This window comes from Lissotriton vulgaris, chromosome 8 (assembly GCF_964263255.1).
Source record: "Lissotriton vulgaris chromosome 8, aLisVul1.2, whole genome shotgun sequence".
Taxonomy (NCBI): Eukaryota; Metazoa; Chordata; class Amphibia; order Caudata; family Salamandridae; genus Lissotriton; species Lissotriton vulgaris.
Window position 1 is genome coordinate 188,794,582 of NC_141696.1, and position 14,599 is coordinate 188,809,180.

Below are 14,599 nucleotides of genomic sequence, written 5' to 3' on the forward strand. Positions count from 1 at the left end.
TAGAGGTACCCCTTTCTTGCCCTTCCTGTTCATTTTTTTTACACTCCTTGACTCCATTTATCACTTTCACTTCTCATCCTATTTTCATCCACTATTATTCATTATTTTTCCTTGCCCATCCTTGGGTCAGTTTTCCATACCCTCTAATTGTGCATATTCAATAATGTTGTAATTGTTGATAATGACTTCATGTGTTTGTGCTTGCTTTTTTTTTTATATCTTTACATTATCCTCATTGAGGTTATTCATTCGTAGCATTTTTTTTTCACCCAGGACCGCGCAGCCCGCATAGTCGGTTTTCTAGCTTTGTTGATTAAGGCTTTGCACATCCGGGTTCACAGGGTATTATTTTCTGCAGTCACCACAGGTGACTGCAGGAAATAATAACCATGCCGGTATTTGATAATGCGAAATAGTGATTTCAGAAAACCATGCCAGTATTTGAAAACGCCGTCTGGAGTACGGTCAGCGGACCATAATCCAGACGGCGTTTTCAAAGACAAGCATGGTTTTCTGAAATCACTGGTCTAAAAGCTCACAGGTACGTAGAGAGCCTTTAGATGCTCAAGTATCCACTCTTGTAACCGCACAGAGAAGAGTATTGCATGTTTATTGAGCATTACTCTTACCCGCTTTTCAATCGGTCTTAAGCTATCTCATTGACCGGCACTGCTTGCCCTCCATGTACATTGCTTGTACAGCAGGCAGCGTTTAACTTGAGTTTAGAATTAGCATTTTTTCGGATTTCCACGTTCGTACGTCTCGGCATTCACTTCGTTCACTGGTGTATTTTTTCCATCTTGAAGTCAGATTTTCACGCTCTTATTTCACGACATGCTACTCATTTTTCCTTCTGAGTCACGAGTGCATGGGTTCTCTTCATTTTTTCCACAGTTATGGATTATTTTCTTTCTGCACTTTCAATCCACTATCTGCCATATTGTGCATTCTGCTGTTGCTTGGATTTAAATACATATTCCCCCTTCTTCTCACTTCACAGAAAATTGCCCCTGAGGAATAGCATTGGCTCGAAATGCATCGGGACATATTTTCAATGCGATGACCTGTTAAAAAGCTTTAACATGTGTCAAGATCATCTAGCATCTTTGGATTATATTAATGCTGATGGAATGATCACGTTGTGCAAATAATATGAAGAAATAAATTCAGGAATAAACCTCGGATTTCTTGAAAAATAATACCAGTTTCTTTTAATTTCATGAAAAGTGATCTGTTTTGCCTTAGGAGTGCTTTAGATTCCAACCCTTACCGGGGAAGGGCATCTTTCACAGTTGTTACCCTTGCACCTCTAAGAACAGGAGGTGATCATCTCTAGCACCCTACCTTTTTTTTACCTTTTGGAAGAAGATTTACCTGATTCATCCACCCAGGAGTGCGACGGTTCCTCTCCTTAGTACTTAACTGAATTACACATTAGAGGCGAAATTGGCACCAAAATACAGTTTTGCCCCATTTAGGCCTGAAAGTTCCAGTGAGCTATTCGTGTAAACAGAGTGCGGATCCATTATCACATTTGTGATAAATGTGCTCCTTATGACACTTTAAAATGTTCTTATTTCCCTGGCTCAGCCATAATCAGATTCCAGGCATTTGTCCACCCTCCCTACCCTCTCTACCCTCCCTTCTCCAATAGGCCAAGTTAATTACTCATCTGGCCAGAATGAGGATCAAAGGCCACCCCACACAATAGAGAACTTAACAGTGCCTTATCCAGTCTTGATCCAGTTCTTGGGAAAGGAAGGAGCAGGGAGACTATCTGTATCTGCTGATAGACGTTTTAAGACAGGGGAGCAAAGATGGCATAAAATGCCCAGCTGGAAACAGAAGCCTCTTGGTGCCCCTGCGGGTATGGACTGAAAGACTTTAACTCTAACTTGACACCAGGATTTGGACAGTAGTGTTCCTTAGGAACAGTTGGGAGAATGGAGGGTTCCCATAAGCCTTCTGAGAAGTGGCCCTTGACTCCACTGATAAACAAATCCCCTTCAAGACGCCAGGAGGCTGCGAGACCCGGGTGGTGCAGCAAGGAGGGTATTCGCTTGCTAGCTTTGGAGGGCTTATGGAAGACATCACCGAAGCAGGAAAAAGCACCATGAGTCCAGGTAGAGGATAGATCATATAGAGGATAGCTTGTAAATCAAGCTCCCCACAGGATGTACTCTTTAGATCCCAGAAGGTCTGATGAAAACGCCCCTGGTGGCTATTGCTGGCAACCAGGAAAAAAGTCAGCCCTGCGAGTCTAGATAAATCAGTGTTGCAAACCTGGTCCCCGAGGGACCAAGGTGGGGAGCAAAGCACACAATGCTCCGTCCAGATTCTTTACGTTTCGCCCAGGGAAAGGACAAGCCACCAGGGGTCTGCGCTTCAAAAAATCCTTTAAATTTATTAGAGGAAGAGATAGTGAGTAGGCCCCCCTCCCCAAGCAGGATAGGTTTCCCCCTGGAAACCTCAGCCTCAGGGCCCGGCTCAAGAAGGAACTGTCCTGGGGGACCCTATCTCCCTGGAAAAGGAGGGAAAAGCTGAACGCCACTGCTCTCCAACATTTCAGCTGCACCGCCTTCCACTCCTTGAGCCCGTGAAGGAGGGCAGCGGTGGATGCACAGCCCTGCTACAATTCACTGGCAAGGTTCTGGGTGGAAAATGGAGCATTACGGCGCCTGCCTAGGAACTTAGTGGTGTTGGCTGGACTGGGGAGCCAGCAAGGGATGCAAGGACTTTGGCACCGCCACTATGACCTATTGCAACTGGGTGCCCGAATGGGTACAGGAACCAAAAAGTGTGTGAACAAGGCCACAAAGGAAATAATGTGTCACAAAGAAGCATTAGAAAGAAAAACGCGGTGAAGCCAAACCTTTAAAAAAAAAAAAGAAGAAGAAAGGCAAGTGGATGTCCAGGGTAGGATGCATTCAACATGGAGACACTGTGCACAATCCCATTCCAACATGGACACTCTTTAAGCATTGCACCAGACAGCAATCCTGAAATGATATTGTTCATACTGTATCACTGTTGTGCCGGCCCAAGGTGGTTGACATAATGCTTCTAAAAGTGGCAGACATCTTGGATTGGTAAAGCATTGATTCACTATGGACAATGTAATTCGTAGTTGGCTGCCTGGTTTAGAAGCAGTGGCTGCGCAGAATGTGCCTTACTACAGAGAAAATGACCGGCAAGCTGCCTGGATAGCACTGTTTCGGAAGCTGCAGGATGCTCTAAAGAGAAAAATTAATAAACTAAAAAAAGTAGAAAGAATGAAATAAAAAGTTATCTACAAAAAGAAAAACATGGAAATCCAAAAGGCTGTCTAACTAACTCTGGCACTGCAGCACACTCTTTCAGGTGGCTGAGCACATGTAATCATGCCAATGGTTTCACTCAGAGGGCAATAGTGTCAGTGGCTGAAGTGGTCTCAAAACCTGCACCATACTGCTTCCTGTCACGGGAAGAAGCTAAATGTGAACAACACTCTAACAAACTAATGGCAGAAAAGGGCTGATCTGAAGGCCCTGCATGTATGTATGTGCATAAATGTGTTTATATGTATTTTCAAGACCCTATCAGCCAACAGAACACATCAGTCCCACTTATTAGAGTATGTTGCAAGGATTATCAAAGTGCAAATTTTATATACCTTAGAGTTTGTCAAATGTAGTAACTAAAACCAAAACACTTGACTACAGACGCATTCTGTGAGAATCTGTGCAACAATAAATCTGTCTACATGCTATAACATGATAATAAAAATAATATTAGGCACATTTATAAAGTGCATGGTTACAATCGGCCTGTGTGTCTCCGTGCTGCGGTGCAACTGCAAAGATTTCCACACCCGGAAACCTCCCCTCTCCTAACTAAATTATTATTATTATTTATTATTAATAAATATATTGGACCTGATTCACAAAGGTAAACCTACACTTTGGTGTAAGTTTACTATTTTTTGCTATTCACACACTACATGTTAATAGTAAGTTTATGACTGTGGAAACTCTGCAGTCGGGGCAGATCTGCCCATAAAGTGATAGAACATGCTTATCTTTTTATGCATGGAGTTCTCTGCCCCAGTTGTAAACTTACCATTAATCTGTAGTTTGTGGATAGCAAAATAATAGTAAACTTACATAAAAGTGTAAGTTTAGCTATGTCGATAAGACCCAATATATGTTGGTTGTACGTTTTCAGAATAAACAGATCACACTTATGACATATGACAACTTTTACCACTTAACCAGTTAGGACTATGGGTCAGAGGTACGACAGCCAAAAGAGCGCCTCGCAAATTGCGAGTCTTTTGTGACTCGCAATTTGTGAGGCACTATTTCGGATGTACAACAGTGCATAACACACTGTTAGCGATTCCCAATGGGGTCGCAAATAGAGAGGCTCATGAATATTAATGAGCCTCTCGCAATTTGCGACCCCATTGGGAATGGCATGCCCTCCCAGGTATGGTGGCCTGCCGGGCTCAGCAGACCACTATGTCTGGGACTACTTTTAAATAAAGCAGCTTTTTTTTCCCAAATGCAGCCTGTTTTCCTTAAAGGAAAACGGGATGCATTATAAATTTTTTTTTTTTTTTTAATGAAACGTTTTAGTTTCATTAGGTCGAGCATTCGAGACCTCTTGTATATACTTAAGTACATACGTCTATACTTTAGTGTATACTTATATGTACTTTGTGGGCTCTGGAGATCAGCCCTAGGACTTGTCTGCCTGCAGAGGTCAGTAAAATACCAGAATTGCTTTCTGCTGAGCGACCTTCCTTTTTTTGATATTTCTGGCAACTGTCTCTATATAACTTTCTTGATAGAAAACGACCGCAAGGAGGTCAGTAAAATACCAGAATCGGTTTAGCATTCTCCAGATTCCAGTCCATAGAAACTGTCATCAACGAGCACCGGTAGACAATAATATTTTTGGCAAATCATGTAATTTCAGTGAAATTACCACTGAAGGCCCTGATGTGATATTAAAAACAGGGCTTTGGACTAAAGCATTTCCTGCTAAAAGGCAATATGTCTCTCCATATGTACCACCCAGGTCCGGCGGCGAGGGGTAGGTACTAAACCAGACGGCGCATATTCAACCAAATACATGAAGGGTACAAATGCGTGAGGAGCCTCCGGACAACTGTTGGGGTCTGTATACTGAGCCCATTAGGTAGATACAGTCCTACAGAGATAACTCGCAGGAAACACAAATTTTTCTGTGAGCTATATACACCATATTGTTTGTCAGAATACAAGACACACAACACACTGACGTAGACAGTTTATAACAGACACACGTTCTACTGATAGGTCCTGAAGAATCGCAAGCCATTAGCTTTCAAGCGAGAAACATGTCGACCACATACAGCACTTACTAGCCCGTGACTTGTGAATAGGAAGCATAATCTTCCAACAAGTACCCGATAGTTTACCTTTTAATTAGAGCAGGGGACCGCCAGAATAAAGTCATATTTGGTACTCCTAGCTTTATTTTATTTCACACCATTACATCTACGCACTTCTGGCCCCACACCCGCACTTCATCTAAACGGCAGTTGGATAAAAGATCTCCGCCAAAGAGCCCCTCTTTGAGGTGTTGCCCGTTGGGTATTGGACCAACCGACCCAACGAGGAGCAAGCCCAGATGATGAAGCATGACACCTGAAAGGGTGTGTGAGGGCATTACATCCAACATAATGGATGCCCAACTGTAGGATCCCTCGGGACCCACAACATCCTTCACACCACAGGGACACGTACATTCCACAAACACAAGGAACAGCCCAGCAATCTTTGATAAAAATTCCCATACTAGACGTGTCACACAGTTTGGTGCTTATTTTCCATCCATGTTAAAGAACAGTTGATGTTTCAGCACCCAGGCTTATGTGCTGCATAGCTAAATACATATAAGGTACCAAAGGCGAGACCAATTGCATTGTAAATGCTTGTTTAAGGGCAGGCAGTAGTCCCTGGGACCTCTGCCTGCCCTTAAAACATGTTTTCCTCTGCCTTTGCAACAGGGAAAGGGTCTTTTGCGACCCATTACAACCCTCTTGAAGAGGGTGGTAATTTGCGAGAGTTCTGCGCCAGCAAATGCGACCGCAAAACCTCTGTACATGTGGTTGCGCTCACTATTAGGAAGGGAATGTCCCCTTCCTAATAGCGACTCGCAATACCAAAACAGCGAGTTGCAGATAAATTGCGACTCGCTATTTTGGTACTGTACATACCCCTAATGTTTTTTGCATGCGCAAACGGGGTCGCAAACTCGTTTGCGCATGCAAAAACCGTTGTACATTTGGCTCTATATCCTTTAAAATTAGCTTAAAATTATAACCTACTCAGGCCTAGTACATCGAGCGTGCCCTTTCCCACAATGCACCCACCAGGCACATAATACATTTACAAATATGCACATTAGAGTTAGCAAAATGATAAAGAATCCCTCTTACAGGAGCCTAACAAGAATGTTCACAGTGCAACTCTACTCTATTCTATCCCCCACATGAAAAACCCTGCCAACTGTGGTGAATGGTGAGCCACACATAACAAAGTCTTTTTACACGAGTTAACACGCTGTAAAAACCAACCTTAAAGGCTTACTGGCTTTAGCATGTTTTTTTCACATTACGTCAAGCCTACTGCCTGTGGCATAACGTTTCATATTAAACAGATAAGAACTATGGCATCTGACAAAACATGATTCAATGAACCAATTGTGCTTCTATCCATTATCATCGGCTTGCCACAATAACCATCTCAGGCCTACTGTATTAACTCCTTCCGTGCTCATGACAGCTCCCGGCCGTCATGAGTCACAGTAGACGTGTCCTCATGACGGCCGGAAGACGTTCGAACATTGCCGCTCCGCCCACACGGTGTTAATTCCCCGCCTGTGCGAGACAATTAATCAGTGGGCGGAGTTCGGATGCCTCCCGTCCGTGATTTATGATGGCCGGGAGCCATCCTCAGTACGGGAGTCCCACGCCTAACCCCCCCCCCACTCGCACCGCGGCGGAATTTGCCCCGCGGCGAAGGGGTAAAACATATCCAGTCTACAAGCAACCATGAGGCATACAAATAAGGAAAAATATAAGTTGACTACACTATATAAAAAACTTTCTAAGAACAATAATGAAAAGAAAAACGATTCTTCATGAAGAGGTATGTACTTTAATTTGTGAGCTCCAAGTACATGCAACAAGCACATCACACCCACAAATCCCTCGACCAACCAAATGCCGGTCCTCGGAATTCCCCCCCACCCAACACTCCACATCATAACATTCCCACTTTACATTCTACCCCCCGACCCAACAAATAATTATTAACAATAATTACAATTAGCAAAACAATCTACCCTCCCTCCTCAGAGGGCCGAACTAGGCTTCTCAGGGAAAATCGTCTACCCACCCCCAGAAGCTGTCAGATGATGTATCCAACACCAAATTCCTGCCTTCTGTGGTAATCTTTGACAAAATGCCAGTCTATAGGCATCCACAGTGTAATACAAATCTACCATTAAATGCCTATTGACTTTAATATACACATTTCACAATCAATAAATCAGGCATACTGCCTTTGTCATACCTTTTCACAATAAACAGCTGACATAACATTTCACAATGAACCAAGCAAGCCTAAAGCCTTGGTCATTGGCTTGTCGCCATCGACAGCTGGGGTCTACTGTATTGAGCATAGTTTTTCCAACACCAGGCATACAGTCATAAAATTGCAAGTGTGCTCAAAGTTACAGTTGGCAATACAATATGCAACCCTCCATAGGGGTGCATAAAAAGGGTCACCATAGGAGAAGTCTTCTACCCCATGGTTTGTCAGATGAGATAACCAATAACCCTTGCCAACTAAAGTGATCAATGAGATTCATTAAACCAAATATCTGTCTTTAAACCAGTGCAATAATAGTACACCCTTAGACGTCTATTGGCTTTAATGTTTGCTTTCACAATACAGCCAAAACCCACAGTTGATGGACAGAATGCAGAACAATGTCTTACATTCACCCCAGTACAAAGATCTGGGCCTAAATCCATCGTTTTTTTGCACTCCACACCACCCTAGGTCAGACAATGGCTATATGCAAATCAGCCTTGACCCTGTGCCTCATGGGAACAGTCCAGCCCGAACTACCAAGCCATGTCTTTCCTAGACCGGAATCAAGCATCCAAGGACCGGTTTCTGGCTATCAGCCTTCTTCAGCCTGGATAGCTTGACTCCAGTGGTGTGGAGAGTATTCACAATACAGCCATCACACCTACTTCCTTTACAAGAATTTTTCATAATAAACAGTTCAAACCTAGGAGTCTGTCATCCTAACCAACTTAGCCCTGCTGCATTCATGCATGCTTTTCAACTAGGCAAAAAATGCAGCACAAGCACTCTTTAGCAAAAGAAATGCACAACCCCTCCTGAATCACGTGTTCGCCTTGGCGTCAAAGCTGCATCCTCCAAAGCACTTTTTAAAGCGTTTTTTCTGTTGATAACATATGGTCTGACTACAGTTGCCCTGTCAATCCAGAGCTAACAAGGACACACCAAGAGTGAACACCTTTCAGTGAACAGTTAAGCTGCAACAGGGGTGGCTCTAGGTTCATGGTGGCCCTGGGCAGGGAGCGTAGGTAGGGGGCCCCGGAAGAGGGGGTCCGGGTGCGGCGGAGCACGGAGGCCAGTGAAGAGGGGGGGTCATGGTGTTTGGAAGTTGTATAGAGCCAGAGGCCACCAAATCCCTGCCAGGGGCCCCCACATAAATATGTATCCATCCTCAGAGGATTATTATATTAAGGATATATATTGATGTGGTGGCCCCTGGGATTTGGTGGCCCTGTGCAGGTGCACAGCTTGCACATGCCTAAGGCCGGCCCTGGCTGCAAACTGTTTGCTTGTGGAGTTTTTTTTTATCCCTCATACTGCCTGCCCTCATGAGTAAAGGTGCACCGGTGGGGGTTCTCTGTGATCACATGCATGGCTCTGAAAATGTCAGTTTGGTAAAGAATTAAGGAGGTCGCCTGCACAGTGGTTTAGTCCTTATTTTTGTCACCGAGGTCCAGTAGGATGTTGATAATGTCTGTACTTGTAACTGAGGCAATACCAGAAGAAAATGACCTGCTCCTTCATTATAGGCACGCACCTGCAGCCCAGGCATGCAACTGCAGGAGTGAATAATCAGCAGCAGTTATTGTCCCAGGTGCAGACAATAACGTTTAATCAGGCACTATTTCAGTTTTGGATTTTGTCAGAAGACTGTGTACTAAAATCATTTAAATGTATGGTTTTACTCGTTTATAAATTAAGCATTTCAATCAAAAATACTGGAAAAGAGATTAAAAAGGTGTGCTCCTTCATAGGATATGGCATGTAATTAAACTATGTTGACCACTTAATTGCCTTTCCCAAAATTATAGCAATGATATAGAAGGGCAATTAACAACTGTTAACCCCTGACAGTAAGTGGGCAATGAGGGTAATAGCATTTCACTCTCAATCTCATACAACAGTTATACAAGCAGGCCAACTAGCCCTTCCTGCTTTAACAGGTAGATTCATGAAAGAAAAATCGGCTCGCAAATGGCCAGATTCGCAGAATCTGGCCCTTTGCGAGCGCAATTTTTGCATTTGGGATTCATCATCCCAAATGCAAAAATCGGTAATTGCGAAATCGCATATTTGCGAGGAATTGCATTTAAGGAATCTCTATTTGAGATTCCTTAAATGCAATTCATTGATCATTTTTTATTTGCGAATTCGCTATTTCTGGCCGCTTTTTTACCGCGAGGTCAAATCCCGTGGTAAATAGCGAAAACTTAGAAAAATGCATTTAAATGCATTTTTCTAAGTTGCATGTTACACACACACATGTCCTTTGGACATGTGTGTGCGCAACACCAATGTAATTACATTTCAGGGGTCCTTTGGACACCCCTGGCACCCTTGAAATCGCATCCTTATTTGCTATTAGCAATTTGCTAATCGCAAATAAAGAATGTGTAGGAATCGCAATTTATTTAGCGATTCCTACATGAATCCAGTTTTGCAAGTCCTTAATAACGATTCCTTAAAAATCGCTATTAAGGACTCGCAAAACGGTACTATGATGAATCCAGCTATAAGTCCCTTCTTCACACTCTCACTGAACCTAGAATGCAGGCATATAGGAGTTAGTGTCAAAATCGAAACGTGCAAAACCATTTCAGAATTCCATATGTGGTGCTTATATTACTATACATATGATATATAGCCAAGATTATAAACAGCAAGGTAGACTGGGCGGGGGAAAAATGGCATGTGGGAGTGCCAGACAACAAAGGGACAAAGCACACAGGAGGGGCAAGGACCTGGCATTCACGGATTGGTCCCAGCATGGGTCTAAAGCTGTTGTTATTGCCTGCAAAGAAACATTCTGATTGGCTACACCCAAAGTTCATTTTGGGTTGCTAATGACATATTTTCTTGAGGAGATGGTTTTAAAATATGCCATGGATACATTTACCTGTTGTGCTTTGGTCACCATATCCCTGTAGACTGTGTCCATACTGGAATTCGTCAGATTAGCCAGCACGGATACGATGGTCTCTGCTTGCACTTTATCAAAGCCTAAGGGTAAGGGAAAATCATGGCTATCAATTCCAAAAGCATAAAGGACAACCTCCACAGACACAATGCCCATTTTATGTTCAAAAACGTACTCTCTTTTTATAGCTTGAGAATTAATTATTTGTATAGAAAATTTTCATGCGAGAGGCATTCTGGGCAAATATATGCTCATAGTCCTCACTGTGGACGCACAATAGGTCTGTAGGTGGAAATCTTTGGAGTGTTTTCAAAACCCTTCAGTAAACTTAACAACGTGCTTTAGTGAACCATAGAAGCTATTCAAATTAAAGTGTTTATTGATTGATTGATCAGTGGCTTAATGTAAATATCCATTAGCAAACATGAGCAATTTACACAGAGCATTCCAAAACACAGTACTCACGCAAGCAGTAATCTAAGGCATGAGAAAGAACAAGGTATTCTTTAGATGAAAGTTAGAAAATTATCACCTTCACTCCTGCAATATTCAAACTTTATGCAACTGCTCCAAACTTATAAACAGAGCCGCACGCTCTGTCATCTATCCTGCATCTGAGCTGGTCTCTCTGCTCACAATCAAGCTTGCTTCAGTTGGCGAGGTGCCCGCAGCCTTCTGACACTGCAGGCGGCTGCTGTGGTGGTGAGGGTCAGACGCCGAGTTACGGCACCGGCGAGGTTGTGTATACTGTACTCCCGTGGTCCGGGAGCGCGGGATTTGGCCTGACCCCGCGGCGATCGCAGAGGCGCTGTTCTGGCCGCTCCAGTGTACTTGGGGTCCCGCCCTGCTCCTGGCCCTGTGTCCGGACGGTTGGCAGCCCGGGTCTATGTGCGCCATACCTCGGTCCTGTGCCTCGGTCCAGGGAAGACATGGCTTTGGCAGTTCGGGCTGGACTGTTCCCATGAGGCACAGGGTCAGACTGATTTGCATATGGCCATGTCTGAACTGGGTGGCGGAGTGAGCTAAGGAATGGTGATGGATTAAACCCAGATCAGTTGACTGGGGGTGAGTGTTTTATTTGCTCAAACGCTCCGTCCATCATCCCCTTTTGTATCGCTTTGTTCCCCCTAAGTTGGCAGGGCATGCTCAGACGCGAGTCCCTTGCTCACTTTGCCACTGGATTCAGGCTAGCCTGGCTAATGACGGCTGAAATGCCAGAAACCGGTCCCAGGATGCTGGTTTTCAGTCCAGGGAAGACATGGCTTTGGCAGTTCCGGCTGGACTGTTCCCATGAGGCACAGGGTCAGACTGATTTGCATATGGCCATGTCTGAACTGGGGTGGCGGAGTGAGCTAAAGAATGGTAATGGATTAAACCCAGATCAGTTGACTGGGGATGAGTGTTTGATTTGCTCAAACGCTCCGTCCATCATCCCCTTTTGTATCGCCATACCTCGGGAGCCTGGGGGTGCGGCTCTTTCTAATCTCCGGCTGCTGAACGGAAGGCGGGATCTCTGCGGCGAAGAATGATGCTTACCTGAGTCGTGGTGGAAGACACGGACCTTGCCTGGCTTAGTGAGTGTTTTGTAATGCCTCTTGCACTGTGACTCTCCCCTCCGGCCTCTGTGGGCGCCCTGGAGCTGGGGACTGCTGCCTGCTATGTACCTGCTTTGTGAGGCCGGTCGTGGGGAGGACATCTTGGATAGAGACGGCGTGGTGCCCTGCTGGCTGACCTCTCTGAGGGCAGAGGGATTTGTGCTGTCCACCTCTGTTCCCCGCAGCTGTGTTGTTGCCCAGTATTACAGCTGCTGCTGCTTGAGCACTGGTTTGTTACCTGGATTGTCACACTCACTATTCTTGTGACTCTGTGGGACCTGTGCCTTTCAGGCGGCCTGGGTATTTTTAGTGCTGTGGCATTGTGTTTAGCAGTGCAGGCAGTGTGGCTGACCTCTTCGCGAAGCAATAGAAATTGTGTCATAAATACCAGCGGTGGAGTGGTGGGGGTGACCGGCGGCAGAAGGAGGCCCAGAGGCGCTGTGAATCTGCATCCACTGAGGAGTGAGGCTCCCGAACTAGATCTTTCAAAAGGTGGGGAACTTCTGCGCCGTCAGGGACTATCTCACCATGATTGAGAAATCTTTCGCCAGACTCATCTGACGTTGAGGTGCTGCCGGGAAAGGTCGGAGGGGACCGCAACACTCTTCTTTGCCTTCACGCTGCCCGTACCCTGCTCCGGCCCCCGGACTTCATTCCCCGGCGTTCCTTGAGTGGCGCGTTCCTCCTGTATCACAGGGGAGCACCAGGAGGCGCCTCATAACTGCGAAGTCCGGGCCAAGCCAAGTCCGGGCCAAGCTCGCGACCGGAAGAGGCCGGGTTGGGTTACCCCCCCCAACATTGACTTTGGGACACTACGCAAGCCTGTGCTAATGGTTTTGTATTGAAAGGAGGTGTATTATTTTGCTCAAAGATCTGCATTTTCTGTAAATAAGTAGATCCTACTTATTTAATTGATTGCAGCTAATTAGTCTGGGCACGAGTAAGACCACGCGAAAAGGGGGGGCCGGAGTGGTAGGGACCTTGGATGCCTTCCTCAGTCGGACGGAATCCGTGTTAATACACGAAATCCAGTTAACTGAAAGGAGGCTCTCACTGGACCCTTTATGTTTACCTACAGAACAAACTACCTCACATGATCCAATTGTCGGTCCAAATTTATGTCCTCAACCGCTGTTAATGACAACAGGTAGCCCCCAGTAAGGGTCCTCAAATTTTGGTACTGGGGACAGCATATCTTCCTCCCCCACAGTCACTCCCACTCATGTCCTCAACAGGCAGCAAAAGCTAGCAGCTGCCCCCGAAGTAATGCCCAAACTAAGAAAAGGAAGAAAGGAAAACTCGTAGCACCCCCAAAACCAGCCTACAGGTTTCAAAGCAGGCCGAGAATAAGAGTGCGGCACCAGAGAGGGGAGGGACCTTAGTTTCACCCGTTCAGCATGAACGCATGGGGGTGGGCGTAGCAAGTACAGATCCTACTCTACTGGGGCCACACTACTCAGATCCTATAGAGGCTCAAGATGTTTTCTTAAATGAGAAGGAAGCCAAACTGTTAGCTTTAATTGATCCTGTTATGCTTAGATTAGTTGCAATAGACCAGTGATTAGCTAAAATAGAGGACCATATAACTAAAGTTCCATCTATCCAACTAGGGAGTATCTACTTAGAGGCTATGGGGCCTAGTCAGGCGGAAAATATCTCTGGGACACAACGACAAGCAGCGGCTCGCCCACACCCTCCCACTCCCCCCTCAGTGTGCCCTTCGAAGATGCCTGTCCCACCTACATCAGTACCAAATGGCCCACATATACGCAAGGAAGGGCCAATTGGCCCTGTGGGGAAATCACAGGGTGAGGGAGGGGATAACATGATGAATGTTTTCCTTGATCTTCCGCCAGAGGCTACCCCCCTCACCATAGTGTTGGCCAATGTCCCGAGATTGAAATCTCCTGAGGAGGAACATTATTCTTCACTAAAGAACAAGGCCCTTCATTTTCTGAATTTAAAAACTGGGCTTGGAAGTCATCTGTTTGCTGAATTTATGATGGTTAGAAGGGTTGCCTGGGTAAGCAAATCCGAAAAGGGTTTGGCTGAGGACAGTGTAGTTCTAAGTTTTAGGTCACAGAATATGGTTCGGTGCATCCTGGAACAGGCAGCTTCTTTTGCAATACGCAAAGACGCTATCAACGTCTTTCCGCTGGTTTTTTTTTATCAATCAAGTATAAACTTTAGAGGGGCTATTCACAGGACATCAGCATGCTCTCTAGGCCCCTCTAATCATGTAATCCCGACCTACAAAAGATACGAGGCACTGAGCTCACTGGAGAAAAATGACTGACTGGGTACTACATCCAAATACCTCGCCTCTGTATATCCAGTCATAAGGGAAGAGGGAGAGCCTGGTCGAAATCAAAACTGCAAGAATGTAGGCGGTCCCCCTTTTGTGACAAATATCCCATCGGAAGGACTTAATATTAGAATAAATACGTTTGATTTAGATGAAA

General features: G+C 45.2%; 1 protein-coding gene across 1 annotated transcript in view; it reads right to left on the reverse strand.

Annotated features, from left to right (window-relative positions):
* CCDC90B (coiled-coil domain containing 90B) overlaps positions 1–14,599 on the reverse strand; it is a 154,095-nt gene that overhangs the window by 72,394 nt on the left and 67,102 nt on the right. The window contains exon 3 of the mRNA XM_086933916.1: positions 10,522–10,625. Within this exon, the coding sequence (XP_086790042.1) occupies positions 10,522–10,625 (104 nt within the window). The remainder of the gene's footprint in view (positions 1–10,521; positions 10,626–14,599) is intronic.